This window comes from Fusarium fujikuroi, chromosome FFUJ_chr09 (assembly GCF_900079805.1).
Source record: "Fusarium fujikuroi IMI 58289 draft genome, chromosome FFUJ_chr09".
Classification (NCBI taxonomy): Eukaryota; Fungi; Ascomycota; class Sordariomycetes; order Hypocreales; family Nectriaceae; genus Fusarium; species Fusarium fujikuroi.
The window spans coordinates 46,574-66,898 of record NC_036630.1 but is presented as its reverse complement, the minus strand read 5'-3'; the positions used below and the strand labels follow the sequence as shown (position 1 = coordinate 66,898).

At 48.6% G+C, this 20,325-nt stretch overlaps 6 protein-coding genes; 3 read left to right on the top strand and 3 right to left on the bottom strand.

The window, feature by feature from the left end:
• Positions 1-701: 701 nt before the first annotated feature.
• Positions 702-2,151, top strand: FFUJ_10180 (related to antibiotic resistance protein; the record flags this gene model as incomplete). XM_023567836.1 has 2 exons in its annotated part: positions 702-1,342; positions 1,413-2,151. The coding sequence occupies 2 exons, from the start codon at positions 702-704 to the stop codon at positions 2,149-2,151; spliced, it is 1,380 nt and encodes a 459-aa protein (XP_023436073.1).
• A 397-nt stretch (positions 2,152-2,548) lies between these two features.
• FFUJ_10181 (uncharacterized protein) lies at positions 2,549-3,696 on the bottom strand (the record flags this gene model as incomplete). XM_023567835.1 has 2 exons in its annotated part: positions 2,549-3,543; positions 3,615-3,696. The coding sequence occupies 2 exons, from the start codon at positions 3,694-3,696 to the stop codon at positions 2,549-2,551; spliced, it is 1,077 nt and encodes a 358-aa protein (XP_023435226.1).
• A 638-nt stretch (positions 3,697-4,334) lies between these two features.
• On the top strand, positions 4,335-9,469 carry FFUJ_10182 (uncharacterized protein; the record flags this gene model as incomplete). XM_023567834.1 has 3 exons in its annotated part: positions 4,335-5,148; positions 5,207-5,930; positions 5,983-9,469. 3 exons carry the CDS (start codon positions 4,335-4,337, stop codon positions 9,467-9,469), a joined length of 5,025 nt encoding a protein of 1,674 aa, XP_023435225.1.
• A 402-nt stretch (positions 9,470-9,871) lies between these two features.
• FFUJ_10183 (related to pisatin demethylase cytochrome P450) lies at positions 9,872-11,539 on the bottom strand (the record flags this gene model as incomplete). XM_023567833.1 has 3 exons in its annotated part: positions 9,872-10,075; positions 10,129-10,263; positions 10,322-11,539. 3 exons carry the CDS (start codon positions 11,537-11,539, stop codon positions 9,872-9,874), a joined length of 1,557 nt encoding a protein of 518 aa, XP_023435224.1.
• A 4,180-nt stretch (positions 11,540-15,719) lies between these two features.
• FFUJ_10184 (uncharacterized protein) lies at positions 15,720-16,307 on the bottom strand (the record flags this gene model as incomplete). Its single annotated transcript, XM_023567832.1, has 1 exon — positions 15,720-16,307. One exon carries the CDS (start codon positions 16,305-16,307, stop codon positions 15,720-15,722), a length of 588 nt encoding a protein of 195 aa, XP_023435223.1.
• A 2,732-nt stretch (positions 16,308-19,039) lies between these two features.
• FFUJ_10185 (uncharacterized protein) lies at positions 19,040-19,897 on the top strand (the record flags this gene model as incomplete). XM_023567831.1 has 3 exons in its annotated part: positions 19,040-19,306; positions 19,361-19,754; positions 19,827-19,897. 3 exons carry the CDS (start codon positions 19,040-19,042, stop codon positions 19,895-19,897), a joined length of 732 nt encoding a protein of 243 aa, XP_023435222.1.
• Between the last annotated feature and the right edge of the window lie 428 nt (positions 19,898-20,325).

Genomic DNA, 20,325 nt, shown 5'->3' with positions numbered 1-20,325 from the left:
TAATTTGGACGAACTAGGAAGGCTCAAGCAAAGGTTTTTGCTCTCGCCGCTCAGTACTCTGGATGTATCAGCTAAATGGTTGGCGATTTTAATAGCATCATTTAGGTAGGTAATGTGTTTGTTGAACTAAGGTGCCGTTGGATGATGGAGTTGGAGCCTTATTGCCAAGCCCTTTCTTTGTTTCACCGGATCGGCGATATTCCTTCACCGAGTACTTCGTTGGTGCAACTTAGGGTAACACAGGAACCAACTGGTCAGATCTGATAGGTCATTTTGGCAGCGTGTAGGCAGCAAATGTCATGCCATGACCGCCAGAGTAAGCTTGTGCCACTGTGATGGAATGCGATGGCTGGCTAGACTTCCACCCGAAGTGCGGCTGACCATGGAACGAGACAGTCTAGAGAGTTTCATCTGGTCCAAGATACCGATTGAAAGCCAGCAGGGCTCTGGTGGACCGTCACATTTCGCAGCACCCCGTTATCGCACCATTCAGAGATGCAGATCGGCGAGCAAGGTCAGACAGCAAGGCGCTTACGTCTCAGGTTTCGTTTATCCTTGTCAAACGCGGGCTTCCGGAGGGGGACCGCCATTCTACAATTTGCTGCCGATTCATGTCCACCGTTGCTATTCATCCCCAGTAGAGTTTCTAAAAGCTACAACCCCATCGCATCCGCCTAATCAATCTTGGTCATCTCCGCAATATGGACAATACGATAAATGTCCGCCAAAGTGAAAAGTATGGACATGGACCAGGTCCAGATCAATCGGACGTACCACCTAACCCGCTTTCTCAACTGCAATCGTCTGTGCCCTGCCCGCATTCCCTGTTCACTCAACATGAGCGCTGGGGTATAGTGCTAATGATCGCTCTCGCCGGTTGGTTCTCTACCCTGAGCAGCTTCATTTACTACCCTGCCATACCCGTTATCGCCGAAGACCTGGACTCGTCCATCAGCATGATTGATCTCACAGTGACCTCATACCTGGCCGTTTCGGCAATCGCACCGGCTATTGTTGGAGACGCGGCTGATACCTTTGGCCGTCGCCCGCTGTACGCTATCACGTTAATGCTCTACGTGGCCGCCAATCTTGGCATTGCCCTGCAACATTCAGCTGTGGCTTTGCTGCTTCTGAGAATGCTTCAAAGTGCAGGGATCTCGGGTTTGTACACCAGAAGAGAATCTCGATCTCTTGTTTTCTCTTTCCACGCTCCCCTGTACTGTTATCTTGGCGCTGACGATATTCGCTGGTCTCAAGGAACCTTTTCTGTTGCCTACGGCGTTATCGCAGACATCTCCACCCCAATGGAGAGAGGTGCATTTGTCTCAGCCCTGTCTTTCGGGTAACCCTTCCCAGTTGTTCATTTTCGCGTCTTTACTGCCGCTCCATTGCCGCACACTAACTATTCACAGCATTACGACGGCCCCGAGCCTGGGTCCCGTCTTAGGTGGCGCTTTCGCAGCCGGCCCGGGATGGAGATGGATCTTTTGGTTTCTCGTTATGGCTTCCGGCTTGTGCCTCGTCATCATGGCCCTTGCTCTTCCGGAGACACATCATTCTATCGTTGGCAATGGAGGTACAAAGCCACCCAGACTCTACAGACCACTCCTACCAGGGTTGATGAGGCCCTGGGAGCATGACCGCGGACCGGAAGCCCCGATTACACCTGCAAGTGGCAGAAAATGCCCAAATCCCATCAAGAGCTTGCGGATTCTTGCGCGGAAAGACGTGGCTGTCAGCATCATGCCCGGCAGTTTTCTTTACACGGTTTACTGCTGCATCCATGCGTCACTTGCCACGACTCTGGTACATGTCTACCACGTAAAGAAATGGCAAGCTGGTCTCGCATACCTGCCCTTCGGGGTTGGGGCCATCACATCGACCATCGTGTCGAGTAAATGGATCGACCATGATTACAGGGTTGTGGCCGAGGCTCACGGGCTACCAATTAACAAAGCATCAGGGGACGACCTGCTGCACTTCCCCATCGAAAAAGCAAGGATGAGGAGTGTTTTCCCAGTCACCTTTGCCAGCTTCGCATCCGTTCTTGCATACGGATGGCTGATGCATGCCACAGTTGTGAGTCACCTTAACAGGTTCCCGATCCTGATCTCGGGATTCTTTTCGCAATACAGCCCTAATGAATGGTAATCAGCATGTTGCTGGTCCTCTGACCTGCCTTTTCATAGCTGGGTTCTCGATCCAGACTTGCTTCAATGTGAGAACCTAGAATGCATCCACTCACACTTTTACATAGTATTGACTGCAAGTCTAGATTAACAATACACTTCTGGTTGACATCAACCAAGACGCTCCGGCTACCGCCCAGGCGTCTTCCAACATCATCAGATGCATTCTCTCAGCAAGCATGATAGTGGTTCTACAGAGAATGATAGATACGATGGGGTTTGGTTGGACCTTCACTCTTCTGAGTTCATTCTGTCTAATCGCTGGTGTTTTCTATTTTGTGGAGCTGAAATGCGGGAGAAAATGGAGGCTGGCTCGGCATGGAATGACTCTAGACTAGGTATCTACTGTTTATTTTCCCTCATTCGCCCTGATATCCGTTCGGGTATTTGGCAAGTAGGGTCTTCATGTCCTCAATTGCCATCTTTCGAAAGCTGTTGTTGTCAGGATACAGTGTCGAGGCGCAGAAATGTCCGCTGATGCGGTAGAGGAGATTTCGATCTTCATAGTCTTCCTCGGGGGCTGAGATGGGGAAGAATTTGTGGTACTCCCTCATCCAGTGTCGACCGAGTCGGTAGCGCGGCGTAGCCATATTACCAAGGTCAACTGGGTAGAATTGGTCAGCCCTTGATCGGTTTCGAGAAACGCACGACTTACACTCGTTATGGCCCCAGAATACAGAAGGGTCAAAATAAACAGGCCCTCCAGTGTCAGCATTGGTAGCTATGTTACCGTACCAGATGTCAGCATGGAGGGCTACTGGTTTAATAGAGCGACCGTTGGTTGCGAGCGGACGCAGCAGTCTCGGGATTATCTTTTCCATGAACTCGTGAACGATCTGGTCGAGCTCTTCGCTCGTACCTTGAGATGCGCGCTCCTGATCAGCAAACGATTTGAACCGGCGGGTATACATCTGCTCCCAGGTCGGGGCCCAGGAGATATCTTGGTACATGCTGCCTTCATGTGTCATCACATGAAACCCGAACTCTTTTGGGGCATCCTCATCAACCATGCTCTCATGGTGCAGCTTAGCAAGCATGGACGAGAACTTGCGAATATCAGGGAGCTCTTCGATCATATCCATGAATTCGCACAGGTAGAAGTGCGTGTTGGGATCAGACTTGTAGGTACCCCACGCGATGGGACGAGGAATACCTTCAGGCGTGTACTTGAAGATGACCTTTGCCCCCTCGCATTCTCCTCTCATCATGCTCATTCCAAGCTCGCCAGTTGACTCTTTGAGAAAGTATCGCTGGATGGATTTGTCGGTCAACTCAACGTCAATTCGGGCTGTACGCGTCCAGAAGCTAGCGCCATGGGAACGGGCATCTTTGACGCTTGATCCCGTGGGAAAGTCTTGACATGTAAAATTCATTAGTGTCCGTTCAATAGCAATTCATCATGGCTCGCTGATCTCGGCAACTTACGTTCTGCAACAGCATCGTCTATCACAACTGGCAGACCAATTTGCCGATGGGTTGGCTTGGGGATTTCGTTCAGACCCTCCATGGCTGTTATCTAAGGCTGTGATAACAATGGACTCTTTGCGAACAAGGAAGTGAGTCACCTTGGCGTGTTGTCTAAAAAATGGGCTGAGACTGCTACACCACCAGTAGTTATAACAACAAAACTCATCGCTTCGTGGGTAGCGGCTGATTCGACGTTAGACAAACAAATGCCCACTCCCACTCGCTGGCATGGTGTGATGGATAAGCCAGCGATTGGTGCCCTCACTTGCTTGGCCACCGGTCAGCATGCAGATTGGGTGGTACAAAGCCCATATCACATGCGTCAGTGTTTTCAGCCGACACACAAGCGGCTCCTGATGTCAAATGAAAGACTGTGGGTTTTCGTCTGCATACGTGGTCTTAGTGCAGGTAGTACCTAATGCCTGACGGAGATACCTGGTAAGGGCTGGGCCAGCAGAGCCTCCAAATTAAGGGTCAGGCGAGTCCCCCGCAAACTTGATTTCAACAATGACATGACTCCACTGTTCTATGGGAATAGTCCGGTCCTGTCACATTGAGCTAGGGTGAAGGAGCGCCCGTTTGCCAATCATCGACCTCTACGACATACCGACAATAACAAAAATTAAACTTTAGAAACCATTTCATTTTGGCTCTAATTAAATCACACCAGAGGCAAAAATGGTCCGAGATTCTGACGGATCATCATCACGGTCACGGACACCTGAACCCGGGTCAGCCAGTCTACGGTCGTCAGCTTCATCGCTTGGCAGGAGGTTCACAAACCTTCTCCCTATAAGTCGCAAATCGACAAGACAAGTCGCTGAAAGGGCCAAAAATGAGTTTGGCCTCAACACGGTCTACCAACCTCCCGAGTCTTCTAATGTGATCGCCGACTTGGTCTTCGTGCATGGCCTAGGTGGCGGCTCCAGTACTACATGGTGCATTCATGGGGATCCAGAGAGTTTCTGGCCCAAGGAGTGGCTTCCCAAGGATCCTGACTTTGATGGTGTCAGGGTGCGCAGCTTTGGGTACAATGCAAACTGGTCAACGCGAGCAAAGACGCCTCTCGACGTTCGTTCTTTTGGGCAATCCCTTGTCGAGGAACTCATCAGTGACCCTATGATCAAGTCTTCAGACACGCCAATAGTCCTTCTTGGGCACAGCATGGGCGGTTTGGTCATTAAACAGGCATGCATCCTATCAAAGACAAACCGGGACTTCGCACAACTCGCGCAGAGGTTCCACTCGTTCTACTTTCTTGGTACACCGCATCGTGGAGCAAACCTCGCAAAGTTCCTGGGTAACCTCATTCGTATCTCTGGTAAGGGCCGCAAGCCTTACGTTCAGGGGCTAGAGTCTCAGTCTGAGATCATCCGGAGCCTTAATGATAGCTTCCGTGTGCATTACGCCGGAATTTGTTTGCACAGTTTCTACGAATCCCAACCAACACCCCCGGTTGGGTTGATTGTAGATATGGAATCAGCTACACTAGGTTAGTAAATATCGCCGTCCTCTTGGGTATTAAATAGGGTCCCGCTAATCCATATCAGGATATGCAGAAGAACGCCCTCAACTTTTAAACGCTAACCACAAAAATCTAATCAAGTTTCGAGATATTACAGACACCAACTACAGGTCTCTCAGAAACCGCCTTGCCGCCACTATGGAACAGATCCGAGCCAACATAGTTACTATCGACAAGGCAGAGAACCATGGGGTGAAAGATCAAAAAGGAAAATTACCAATTCTCTCGCCTAATCCGAACAATAGGACTCTGCCAGAGCCGCTTTTGTTGTATCACAATACACCAGATGATGAGCAGCTGAAAGCCATCTATAGATACTTGTCTATGGACTACGGCCCGGAAGAGGCTCTCCTATCCTTGGATGATACTAGACTAGAAGGCTCCTGCTCATGGCTTCCCGCAAAGCCTTCTTATCAGGAATGGCTTCGCGCTCCAGCTCCCCGGTATTTCTATCTCAAAGGGGCACCTGCATCTGGCAAGTCGATTATGTCGAGTTACGTTATCAGATGCCTAAAACAAGACGAGAGGCCAACTTGTTACTACTTCTTCAAAGCCGGAGAGAAAACAGCTCCTAACCTAAGCATCTTCCTCCGTTCAATGGCATATCAGATGGCGACGGTGAACCCTACGATTCGAGGCGCGCTTTTTTATTTGGCACTGCACGGTCCATCAATAGACATTCGCAACGTCAAATCTATCTGGTACAATATTTTCACAAGTTGCATTTTCAACAAGGCACTTACCAGACCGTATGTTGACCTACAGACCCCCTAGACTAGCCACTAATCATGTAACATATAGGCACTTCTGGGTCATAGATGCTCTGGATGAAGCGACTCAAACCAGCAATGCCGAAGATTACTTCCTTCTACTATCCAAGATTGATGATGAGATCCCTCTCAAAGTCTTTGTGACCAGTAGACCAACTCAGGAACTGGACCATTCTTTTACGCAGCTTCCAACAATTATTGAGCTCATAACTCCCGATGACTCCATGCGCGATATCCAGCTATACGTCAATACCTGGTCTGCCAATCTCCCAGTGGACGAGGTTGACGATCGCAACAGACTCGTAGACAAGATTGTTCGCATGTCGGGAGGTAGCTTTCTGTGGACTGTTTTGATCATGAAAAAGCTTCGCCACGTCTTGGCCGTTGAGGAGATACATGATGTCTTGAACGAGGTACCCCAGAGGATGAATGAGCTGTACCAGCATAACATCGAGATCATGGAGAATTCGCCATCGAAGAAGAAAGGAACTGTTAAGCACATCATCATATGGGCCATCTGCGCTGTCCAACCTTTGACCGTTGACCAGATGAGGGAAGCCATTAAACTCAGCCAGAACATCACACTTTCACTGAATCTTCGAACAAGCCTCCAGTCAATATGTGGCCAATTCCTTGATGTCGATAAACATTCACGGATCCAGGTCGTTCACGAAACAGCGCGAGCATTCCTGACAGACCATACTCTTGACTCAGAGTTTCGGGTAGATTATTCCGAAGGTCACGGGATCATCGCAGCTTCTTGTCTCGAATATCTACTTGGGGATGAGATGAAGTATTCGAAATGGCGAAGGAGCTTAGCAACTGCGGGCCCAAGCAAGAGTTGCATGACCGACTATGCTTGTCTGAGGTGGAGTGAGCACGTGGTCAGGAGCACTTCATCTTCAGACCGTTTATTTGAGCTACTCGTCCGGTTCTTCCAAACAAACGTCCTTTCGTGGATTGAGCGAGTTGCCCAGCTCAGAGACCTTGAATGCTTAAATCGAACATCGAGACACCTGTCAAGCTACCTCGGACGAAGGACCAAATATACCCCAATTCTACCGCGAGATCTCAACGCTTGGGTTGTTGACCTGCCCAGAATAGTGACACAATTTGGTACCAACCTAGTAAACGACCCCGCATCTATCCATACACTGATCCCGCCATTCTGCCCTCGCGATTCGGCCATCCACCAGACTTTTGGATATGCAGAAGACGGGATAAAACTTGTTGGCGCGTGGAACTCTGGTTGGGATGATAGAGTATGCTCCATCTCGTTCCATGAGACCTATACAAGAGAGGTTGCAGCACGCGATCATCGCTTTGCTGTGGGCCTTGCAGATGGTCTACTCAAGATATACAGTAACTCGACATGCCAAGAGCTCTTTACTCTTGATCACGCCGAATCACTATCAGTTCTCGACTTTGGACACACTGCCAAGTATGTTGCCTCAGCGGGCTTGCGGCGTGTCAGACTTTGGGATGCAAATACTGGCAAAGAAATATTCAATGTCAGCACAGACTCTCAAACACTGGCAGTTGCGTTGAATGAAACTGAAACGTCCCTCATTGTTGCCTCAAGGGACCGATCTCTTGCCAAGTACCAAATCTCAGATGGTACATGTTTCTACAAGGAGCAATGGATGGACACATTTATCGAATCTAAAAACGTGGGGTTTCCACCGTCTCCGAGCGCCGTTCGTATATCAATCGAATTACAAGTTATGGCCGTTGTTTACAGAAGCCAACCAGTGCAGTTATGGTCGCTTGATAGCGAAAGACCTGTTGGTGCTTGCATACGTCCAACAGCGCACAAAAACTCAAACGCTCGACATATCGTCCATTCAGCCGTTTTTAACCCCAGCTCCTCCAATCCTGGCTTGTTGGTGTCCTATTGGGATGATGTGCTCGAAGTGTACGACGTTAGAACATGCAGAACCCTCGCATCCACATCAGCAGGTCTAGACAGGATAGCTATTGCTCCCAATGGAAAGACGATTGCAGGTAGTGATGGAACAGGTGGAATCAAGATCTTCGACTTTGAAACGCTACAGTTCTTGCACAGAATACAGGTTCAAGGCGACCCGGTGACATCGCTTGTGTTCGGGACTGATGGCCTCCGGATTATTGACGTTAGAGGTACACACGCCAACGTCTGGGAGCCACTAGTCCTCGTGAGTCAGGACTCTGATTCCCGCTCGAGTGAGCCTAGTGAGTCAGTTCATCATATAGTTGACGACATGGGCGTTTCTGTTGTCAACGAGTCGGCAGCAATCACCGCTTTGCAGTGCTGTGAGGAGAGTGGTATAGCCTTCTGTGGACGGAACAATGGAAGTGTTGATACGTGCAACCTCGATGATCCCGAAAAGACAATGCGCAGTCTTTACAGCCATCGCGGTAATTTCACAAGTGTGACTTGCATTGGGTGGGCTTGTAAACCGCGGATTGCTGCTAGTGCAGACTCATCAGGCAGGTTTCGTATCATGCAGATTACGACAGGTGCACGCAGAGAATGGGGTGCAGAAATGTTGACCGAAGGCCAGTTGGACCCCGGTCATATCGTTAGTCAGGTCCTTGTTCACCCGGAAGGATTGTATCTGCTAGTTTCGTCCTCAGAAGTGGACTCAGTCTGGTGTGTGAGGTCCAAAGAGAGAGTTGCGAGTTTGACAAGTCGAAACCGAGTAACTTGGAAGTGGTTTGTGCGGCCATCGACTCCTCCTCAACTGCTTCTCTTCGAGGATAGGATGATGAAGCTCTATAACTGGGCCGATCTCAGCGAGCTCGCTTCAGCTGAAGCTCCCATCATCCCCACTATATTGGGCAGAAGGGACTCGGGGCCTGGGGCTCTCAACGATGCGGACGCTATTTCCATCTCCAGTGAAGGCGACGACTTGGTGTTCGTTGAGAAGCTGCAGCCAACCCATAAGGATTTACAGATCATGCCCAGTCTTTCTCAAAGCAATACCAAGATCCATGTCTTTGATCTCTCCTTTCTCGAAGCACATGCAACACTTTCTTCGAGGACGCCTGCCCATTTCAGCTCAACGGCGAGTACACGATCTTCTTCTGCTCCCCCTCGACGTATTCAGTCTCTTTCACATCATTCTCCACCCCCACAACTCCACAACCCATTCTCTACAACCCCACTCGAAAATCCACCAAATGTCCCCCCATTTCATGCCGCCAGCAGCTTATCTTCGGCACATCGCCGCTCTTCAGTCAGGAATGTGGCTGATGTCCCCAACGTTGAGAGAATTGTTGGAACAGTGAAAAGATTTAACTCATGGTTCTTGATCTTTATTTCTCGAGAAGGCTGGGTTTGCTCTGTAGAGCTTGGGGGCAGCAAAGTTCTTGATACATTCGAGAAGCACTTTTTCGTTCCCACTGTCTGGCGGACTGCAAATTCAACCCTTATCACCAAGGTTCGCCGAAATCAGGATATTATTTTTATCCATCAAGATGGCGTGATTGTTATTAAAAACGGTTTAGATAATGGGCGACATGTTTCATTTTCTTAGGTTGCTCAAGTTTCGCTAGCATTATATATATGTATCTATAATAATCTAGTCCTGAATCAAGTGAACTTCCTTTTGTGAGCCGAGGCTCTTGTGGTTCTTAAGTTCTCTCTGCTGACTTAAGCTCTTAGCCATTACGCCTTGTGCCGTGCTCCACGTACCTGACCGAAAGGAGCTAATATTTTGCTGGAGTGTTGCAAGCTTTAGCTCTGCTGAAATCGGTCGTATGTTAGGTCATATAGTCAAGCTGAATATATACCACAAAACCAGGACCGTTGTGGAGCGGCCATAAGTAAACCCCGAAATAAGTTAAAGGTTCCATATCTAACTTATGAGTGCTTACTTAGGAGCTAGTTATTTACTAATATAAGTAGTAAGAGAAACATTGTAGGCACAGCATCTTAATTAAACCGCCAAATTCCGAGCTTGGATATGCACATTGAAACCCTTTGGCTTAACAAACCAGCGGTTATTAGTTTTAAAGTTTTTCCCCATAGGATTATCTTTTGGAAACGTAAACTCAAAGTCGCGAATAAGACGTGGGATCAGTTTAGACATTTCCAACATAGAGATGTGCCGACCAATGCACGTTCTAGCGCCCATACCAAACTGGAAGTGTCATTAGCAGTTTGGTTCGCATAACCAGGGAGCTCACCACTTACTGGCATCCAGTGGCGATTCATCATGTCGAGCTTGTCCTTGTCACTATCGAGCCAGCGCTCGGGTCGGAAGGCCTCTGGATCAGGTCCAAAGACCGCGCTGTAGTGTTCCACCCAGCAATTAACGCCTACAAATGTCTAAAAAGCAGTTCAGTACACCGGGCTGCAATAAACTTGTCCTGTTTGAGCAACCTACTCCTCCAGGAAAGAATTGACCGGCAATTGTTGCACCGCCATCGGGAACCACTCGCTCCAACGGCTGACCGACAGCAGGATGTAGCCTCAATCCTTCTTTTATTACAGCCTGTAAGTACTGCATTTGTTGTGTCTCTTTGAAGCTGAAGTGACGGGAATGGGCGACACGTGACTGATGCTCAGCCACCTCTTGACGAAGCTTGTCTGCCACCTTGGGATTGGTCATGAGCAGATACATAATAGCCGATAGACTGATACCAGTTGTGTCTGATCCAGCTGTCATGTTAGATGCACATCCACTTATAACATACCATTCATTGTATGTTACTGGATCCTTGCGATGACGAGCCGCATACTTGGATAAGAAATCCATAGTTTGCTTGTCTTCGTCTTCAATATCTAGGTTCTTAGGCTTAGCTTCATGCTCTTTCATGAGCTTCTGGGTGAACTGCATGATATATTGCATCCCTGTTCCTGTGCTCCCAGCAAAGAAATTTTGGATGTGGAAAAGTAAAGGGTGTAGCCAAGAGTAGACACCAATTACGCTGGCATAAGTGAGAAAACCTTCCAAAGACTCCATGATAGCTGCGATATCGGTGCCATGATCGAGGAATCCTATTCTCTGGGAATAGGTGATCATACTGATGACGTCAAAAGCGTAGCACTGAAACCATCTGCCAAGGTCAACAAGCGGCCAGGTATTTCCAGCTGCAGAGCCTCCAGCCATTTCTCGGAGTCTCAAGTCAAATAAATCTGAGCATTCGTCGACAAAGGACTCGTATGAAACAAGTGCCGACATAGCGTGTGTGCTCTGAAAGAGTCGACGCATTTGGGCATGCTCTTTGATGTTCTCATGCGCGAAGAAACTGGGTTTGTCGTGAAGGGGTATACCAAATGCTCGGAAGAATGAGGACTTGGCAAATTTATCTGCTTTTCCAACACCATAGATAATCTGGGCGGCCTCAGGGTGGTCGAAACTATATCGGTTGGGGCCATAGCGGACGACGGGGCCGTATTTGCGATGAAGGTCGATATTGTCGCGCTCAAAGTGGCCTTTTCGGACGCGGTCGACATACCATAAATCGGTGAATCGAGAAAAAAGAGGTCCAGGAATGTTCTTCAGGGGAGAGAAGAAGATGGTATATAGAGTTAATGCAGCCTTGTAGGTAATGGCGGAAGCCAAAGCCGCAAGCGGAAGGAGGAGCAAGAGGGGTGCCATAGTTGCGATGTCCTTGCTATAAATTATATTTTGGGGGGAGCCGGCTGATCTCGTATCTATGCATAATTCGACGACAAGAGTAAAATTGTCCGTCTTGGAACATTTTGGTCTGGGGCATCGTAAAGTAGTAAGATATTTTATTTGTAGACCTGTCTTGGTCGGATCTCCACAGTAGAAGAAGCACCCGTGTGGAGAAGTGGAGAAGAGATCTAATTATAGTGACGGATAAATACTACGGAGGATTAAATACTTTGTGGGGCCGAGCCGCCTGGTATCGTCACAGGTACTTACCATGTGCGATGAGCAAGGCTTCGGCATGTTTATTTAAGATATAGTTTGAGAAGACCTTGCTTACTTCCCCTCACAGCTTTTGGCACAACTCTCTCAGCGCAATTGTAAGAACGGATGAGGCTTGGTGTGCTTTTGGTCTGACGTAATGGTTGGAAATGCAACTTGAGGTGCTGGGACGGGGACAATGCTTGACCCACTGCCCCTAATACAAGTACGCAGTGTGCTACGGTACAACCTTCGTTAAATGGACATCGCCAAGTTACCGGCGAGGCTATCAGTGCATGTGAAGACTAGGATCGAAAGTTTTCAACTTCTGAGGAGGAGTTTGAACGTTTATGTCATGAAACAAGGTGGCCCGAAGGGCAGAAGGAATCAGTGTTTGGCTGCTCTCGGATGCTTGGCAATGTTTGACATCGCCTTCGTGGTTTGGAACTGCAGAGCATCATCGGGATGAAGGCTATGGATTGCCGGGAGGCTTGAACTTTAGCAGCGGTGCTGCAAAAGTCAGTAAACATCTTGATGGCTTATACTGATCCAAGTAACTAATCATGAGTCAACCCTCTCGGCTTGTTCAAGCCTTCAGACCTCACATCCTAGGGCATCGTCAAGTTCGTGTGGCTAATCTGCATGGTAACACAAAGGCAGCATCTCGTAGCCTATTCTTCGACGATACCAAGAGTCATCGATGACAACCTGCGTTAGTGGTCCGACTAAGTAGAGAGAGGTGCGACGGTAGGAGGTTCGGACTTGAAGCAGGGTCTTTGCGATGAGCAATAGAAAGGCGTCGGTACCAGTGAGTTTGTCGGCAGGTAACGCTGACGAGCTCTTGTCTTGTCCCCCAATCGTCATCCCTTGCTCCAAGCTGAGATGAAGCCATGGCATGGTCTCAACTGACCATCGTCGGATGATGAGTTCGAGTCGGCACGGTCGGGTTATTCGGTGTGGCACCGACGACGAGGTGGGCTTGACGGTGAAGCCTATGTCAAGGTGATGCAGCCTTCCACGGTATCTTTCATGCTGATGGGCCTGTATCATACGTTTGGCATCAACCATGAATTGACGAGCAGAAGGCTTCGAGGTCGGAGTGTTCATCGGCGGCGTGGTGTGTCCTGCATCAGACACACCGTGTTGAAAGAGTCGGAAACGAAAGCCGCGACAGTAATGGCATATTGAGATCGAAGCGAGGCATTCCTCAGGAACCTGAGGCAGTCAATACGTGCAAACTTGTCGAATTGAGGTCTGCATACTTACAGGCTGTAAAACTCGGAGTGGCACACGCCCGCTATACGCGAGATTGATCTCTATCTAGACCAGTGTGAACAGCGATCTTTCATATGCCAGTACTGATGAATTCTAGAAAGGCGAATCAATCCCAGGTTAAAATTGTTCCTCAACATGTTGCCGGAGGAGGCAGTCAAGGGCGGGAGGGGCAATCACTGGTCACTGAAGCGCTAAACGGACCCGGCCGACGGCACTGGAATGCAAGCGCGTCATTATTCCAGGCTGCGACCGCCTCAACACCTCCATGACGGTCTCTCATTGATCCTCGAGCTTTTGCCTTTGTCGGTCGGCTTTTTGAGTTCGTCTAGGGAAGTCTTTTTGGCATCCACCACCAAAATCTCCACCGCCGTTTCTGTTTAGATCACGAATAAAAGGGGCAATAACCCAGATTATCAGCATGAACTGTGTTGTTCTCCGCGAAACCAACGCGTAGCGTTACGCAACAGTCTGTACGTACTGCCACTCCCACTGTCTCCCCCTTTGAGTAGGCCAGCCTGCAATTGTTGCGTAAACAATAATACCGAACGCGGCCGCCTTGACCAAATTACCATTGTTTCAAAGCTTCGACCAGGCTCAGACAAGTACGCGTAGAGCCAAGTCGCAAAGTCAGCAGGTACTCTGCTGGTGGCGGCAAGCAGTGTGCATCGCCAGTCTGAGTCATGAGAATTTGGCGTAGTCTCCGCCCACACCAATAGAAGCCAGGACGTATGTTGATCTAACCAGTATCAAAGGCTTGTGGGGGGTCAGCTGTGGAGGATGACCTTTCCTGTCTAGGCTACCATCGCGCTGCCGACCCCCTGGAGGTCTCAGCAGAGACGAGGCGTTCCTGCTGCTGAGACACAAGCTCGTTGTGATCTTACTGGCCTTGGCCAGACGCTCGTATCTTTCTCGTCAACCATTTCGACAGCTGTTTGTGCACCACACTGCAGAGGCAGCGCGTCCGTGACACCCCATGTGGTATAGTGGGTGTTTCGACTTGATGGCCTATTCCTACAATCGTCTGATCAATCTACTGTGTTGTGCGAGGGGAACAAAACGAAGCTGAGGAACTAAAAGCTGACCATCTCAAAGTCTTTTTCTGGCCTGGACTGAAAGTTACTTCTCGTCTCGTCTCGCCCTAAACCTTGGTTGAACGCCTTCGTGGGGCTTTTCTCCCGAAATTAACGCTGTGTCGGGGCCACGGACAGGCTTCCCGTCATCAGCTCAATCGTAAGTTTACCAGACAGCCAGGATATGGACTCTTGGTGATGTGCCGCTTATGCTGTTGCCAAATTCACTGATCCATCAATAAAGCCAGGGGTAGAACAAACTTAGCATGCCGAATTCGCACGTTTTGTGATTGAGGCCTTCCACACTAGCCATAAGGTGACAGTCAAGATCGACCCGCGGTAGGTCTCAGTAGTCTTCGCCGGCTTCAACGAGTGCTTGTTTCCGTCAGCTACCCGGTCCCCGGTCCACAGCAGGGAGACAACAGCTCGCTTGCTTGAGACAACATCATATGGGCGTGTGCAGATACCATCTTGTCGAGTGCAACAGGTGTCTCCGACCCTCCCCTTCGCCATGCATTCGAATATTTGTTTTTCCCCTGGCGCCCCGTCACATCAACCAGGCTCAAGGTCATGCTTTCACCTGTTGGTGTGTTACCCCTGCATGCCCTGTAACCTCTGGATCTGTCCTGTCAAATCTTCGATGGCCTTTACGTAGCAATGACTGTTTACGCGCTGTATCAAGCAGTATTCCGTTTTCGTTCAGTTCCTTCAAGTTGGGCCCGTGTCTCTAGCCATTGCTTTACAACACTCTTCCCGGATATGCCTGGAGATTAGATTAACGACCCCATTCAATCGCTGCGCAGGGGCAAAGTGGACTTCACTGACAGCGCGCTCAGCGAGACCGTTAACGAGGCGCTTCAGAAGATGGGGGTGCCCGCACATCTCCTGTGAGGTCAGTGGCTCGGGAAACAAGCGAGCCAGCGCTTACAGCTTAGCCCATCAAATTTCAACGCCCGCACCGCGAACCTCCTCCGCTCTGGTCCCACCTGATTTTCTCCGTGTGCCTTTCGGAGGTAACGGCAAGAATCCGTGGCCTAGCACCAGTTACGCGTGCCGTCTACCAGCCCCTCGAGCCAATAAAACCTCCTAATGGTATCGCACGAGCTTAAGATGTGGATATGCGGAGAGCTGAGTAGTGGCGTACAGGGACGCGTTTTTAAATGGACGAGGCGAAACAGACTAAATTTATCTCGGAGAACCTTCTCCTCTCTAGAAATTCCGTTATTTTTGTTTCTTTCATGCTTGTTTCCATTTGTTCGCAAGATGGAGTTGCTCTGTGCTGCAGTTCTTGTTTGAGAAGTCCTACAAGCCGCTATTTGTTGTTTTTTATTCCACGGGATCACTTCATTTTAGTTGCACGTTCATGTCACAATGGATTAACCAACAAAACACATTTGTTACTACAAACAGCGAATTCAAATTATTAGGGGCAGTTTCCATCAACAATCAACCAGTAAAGAGAGCCCATTAGTCCTATTGCCATATAGTTTAAGTAGTACACTTATCAAAAACGAAACTTTCGGATCTTTTACTCGAGAAGACACCTGATCGCAGGGCTCTTATCCTTGATTGTGCTCATCCGCGCCCTCAAAGCACCCTCTCTTTTGGCTTCCCAAATCCCATTGCATTCCTTGTTGATGCTTCTCCATTTCACACTGTTCAACCTGCATTCGACAGGGAATATCTGCAGGAAATTGATCCTCCAATTCTTCCACTGCGCTTCTGGTGCCCTTGGTATCTTTGTTCACAAGTTGGTCGTCAGTTCGCGAGGGAGATGCGGACTTTGAAGATTGACCCGATGTTGTAGGGGGGGATTGATCTCCTGGCTGAATATCCTGAGGTTCAAAATCGATCAGCAGGTTGGGTGATGCGTAATCCATTTGTGTGTGGACGCCGTTATCGTGGGTTGGCCATCCTCCGCAACAAAAGCTGACTGCCTGGTCGAGGGCACTGGCACTTTGAGGAGGTTCGAATGCGGCAGGAGAGGGCGGTGTGGGCTCCTGATCATGGTGTGATACAGAGTTAGGGGACGCATGTGTTGAAGAGGACTCATCAGTGGGTGATTGGTAAGGGCATGTGCAATGTGCCCAGTGGCTAGCCTCGACGGTACAGTTTGGCCACTGGCACATTATATGGCAGGGGTCCATAGTGATGAACCTGCAGCTGTGCTTGAGGAGGAGGAGGCTTAGTCGTAAAGGCAAGATACCCTGAAGCCAAGCGCTCAAGGCTACGGGAAGAATGATATTATGAAGCAGGAATTGAAGGAGCGTAACTGATGTCGGTATAACTCAGCGATTTGCTCAAGCTGCCACGGTCAAGAGCCCTCAGGTATTTATAACTGATCTAATCCTCTTCACCTTTCTTTTTTTAACATTGTCTATCATAGCTTGGCTTTTTGAAGAACAACAGAATGACGGCTGGCTGATGACGGTGTTTGCTTTCCTTGTCATCGTATCCATGACCCATTAGCCAAACCGCTGAGTGATACGCTATCGAATCTTACCGGCCGCAGATTGGCCCTAGAACCCGCGAAGCTTTCAGCGGATCCTTGGGCACGTCCATCTCTCCAATCGGGTTATCTTTAACTGTAATAATTGCTTGAAGTTTGCTCCACACCTTCATTGTACAATGACTGCGAAATATTCAGTGATCGACACGGAGTTGTAGACCCTGAGACTTACGCGAATACCGCTCTTTGAACAGGGTAGGCCCTTGCTCCACGTGTCTGCCATAGCTGGGTGGGGTGTTTACCCATCAATTCTTCCCAGGCTCGAACAGGCGCCTGCACAACGCAGGGGCTTCGAGCGAGATGCCAATGTTGTATAAAAGCCAATTCACAACAGGGATACCCCCATGGATCAGGATTTTCTAGGACTATTCAAGTGCAAGGAGCATCAATATCAGTGCACAAGCCAGGAGACAAGGCTAGCTGCAGCGGCAGGATCAAGCAGGCCCGTTCCTAGTGACCACATTAACTCAAGATTTTAGCCACGCCGCCTCGTGGGTCTCTTCTATCCAAGTTTGGGCTTGAAGACTATGATATAATACTAAAATTTCAGAATTCTCAGGGAAAGGCATCCACAGGGCGTGGCCAGTATCTTGAGTTCATACGTATTTGGGTTTTCCGCCTTCCCATCTTTTTGCAGTTTTCTCTTCCCTCCCGAATATCCCTGCGCTCTAGGTAGTCCCTCTTCTATTGCTTTGTGGGGCAGAATGATACCGGTTCTGATAGCGTTTGAGACTACTGTATTGTACGGCTGAGCTTCCGATCGCGGCCTGGAAATCAGACAGCGGTCAGGGTCACTCCACTAGAACAGACTCGATAACCCGATATCTCTTTTCGCCCTTCATTTCTTGCATATCTCAGTAGCTCCATCAAAGTACCTTGCAAGCGCCACGGCTGAGCTGTGACATATGTGTTCTCCAAGGAATAACTAGTCCGCTTTGGGCTCTTGTCGGTAGGTAAGGTTGTCGGAAACAGACTGTAGCAAGGTCACAGTGTCACGCATATTAAAACATAACTAATGCAGGTGAGGTTCATTACCATAAAGAAATATTGTTCGTAGCTAGTGAGATAAATTTCATTTTCCTAACGGATTGATATATACATAACTCTAATAATTATGTCACTTATGGCAGGATTACTCAGTCGTCAAAGAAGTCACTGGGAATGTCTGTCCGTGATGAGTTTGAGTGGTATGGTACGGCATCACATCATAACGAGTGATTGTGCATGATGGGTGACAATTTGTGGAGGATACATAACGTAAATGCGGTTTGCAATACGAGCAATGGCATGATGCATCTTGAGAACTATTGTTCCTAAGCTTAAAAAGAATTAGCAAGGGCCAAGGATGTATATAGGACTTACTGTCCAGTTATGTCTTTCATCAGACTGAAGCCTCAGCCTCTAGATAAACTCCAGGACTGAAGTAACAGCACAGACAGCCCCCCAAGACAACAATAGCATACCAAACTTTGAAGCAAAGTCTCTCAATTAACTTCGATCCTCCAAAGGAATATCGATCTAACGGACTTGCCGTGTGGCTTCTCATCTGGGCTTCAAAGGTGGCACCCGCATCTTTCAGCTGGGCTGAACTGCAACTCCTACGTTCCCTCCCGCCCCCTTACGCTCTCACCGAGGGAAACTGAGACAAGTCTCAAGACAGGCAGGATTCCGGTGTGACACCGGTCTTCCCGCGGCCGCAGAAGTGGCCATCCCATAAGCATTTCATTGCAGATAACGTGGTCTGCCAGGATGCTACAAAGAACTGGTTGGAGTATTTACGCGAAACTAGAGCAAAGGAGATGCCAGAAAATGCATGCAAGCCCAACGTTGGCAAAAACCTCGCATACACCACGTGGATGCTAAAAGAGTGGCTTCGGCACAGGATGCTAGGGCTAAAAATGGTGAGACAATTTTGTGATCAGGAAGCGGGGATGTCACGAAACTCCCCGAAAGCTCCTTGTAGTACCACGCTGACCCGACCCGTTTGTGCGAAACGTTCTGCTTTTGGTGGTAAAACAAATTCCATATAGTGGATAGTATGCCGTGATGTTACATGTGGCATGGCCAGGGTTGAGTACTGGAGTCTTTCAATTGAGGCGCGGGTTAGGCCTCTATGGCCTCTACAGTTGGTCTAGATTTGTGGCTTGCAATTGACTTCAATATGTCTCAACCCAGCAATCCAGTACTAATAAGAAACTAATAAGAAAAGTAAGGCTATGATGTTGTGATAAAAGTCCAGAATTGGGTACATATATAAGGCCTGTCTTAGTATGCTGGATTGAACTTGCTTAAGTCCTCTCAATGACTGCTCAGATATAATCTTTTGTTGAGTAATTACCTGATCTCTCATCCCCTCACCTTGGTACATCGATGCCAAACCCAATCGACAAGCAGTGGATCATCCGCTCTTCTTGGACTGAAACCCACTCTCCAGGACCTTACGCCGCACAGCTCATGACCCTTGGGAGCTACCTTATCGCCAGGTATAGAGGACACTCCAGGGTTTGGGAAGATCTTCTCAACAAAGTATCCGCGTCTGATCCCTGCATATGTGCCAAAGACATCAGGCCTATATACCACATGCATCCCAATGAGTCGGGCTGCCAGCCCCCTAGCAAATGCTCGAAATGCCAGACAGTAAGTATAAACTGCGTCTTGTGTCCGACTGTTCTATACTGATGACAGTACTAGATTCAGAGAAGCGGCATCGAGGATGGTGAATTTTCATCAGGAAAACGGCAAGCGGTATATACGTGGCCCTTTACATCCAACAAAGGCCGGCCAACCCATCCGCCTACCAAGCAGCTGAAATCGCTACCAACAAAACATCATGTAATTCTGGAGAGTCATAGGGATAGCCATACAACATCAGAGACCGCAGTGTCCGAATATTTGGCTCAAACAACAGGGCCTGTCCCAATCCCCCAAGCATCACGCAACATATATCCACCTCTATACCAGCCGATATGGTCCAACACGTATAGGACCCCTCATCTCGATTACCTATCTCCGAACGACGCGCGCAAGTATAAGGGCCCAGATCAAAACAATTGGGACTTGGAGCTCGATGAGTGTGCATATAGCGGTATGTGACTGCGTAGACATATTTCCGAATCGATGTCTAACAAACCCGACTAGTAAACAATTGTGCGACTAGTCTTTTACAAAAGCAAAGGGCAGAACGTGGATATTGGGAAGATACGAGAAGGTCTGGTGAAATCTTTATGATTAACGAATATAATAGTATAGAGAACTTTTAGAGGTTCTTGTTTCAAGAACTGTCTTGATAATATGCAGTTTTCTTTTGCAACTTCTTGGGAACTATAGATGGGCAGCTCTTCGTTAAGTGAGATATAAAGACATTTTACTGCAATAAGGGCAATGAACACTTCAATGCATTATAATCAGTATCCTGGGGAATAACACGGTACATATCCTGGCCAATAACGAATGCAGGCCTTCAAAGAGACAAAGTCACAATAGAACCTTATTCAAAGCGTTGATAACCTGCCAAGGACATAGCTTCAATTGGGCATGATCTTTGTTGCATTTTCGCCGGATATCCTCAGAGTACCGAACCCCGGAATTAAAGAATCACAGAACTTCAATAGACTCGCATTTAAGTGGTGACCGCTGAGCTGTCAATGGCACACCAT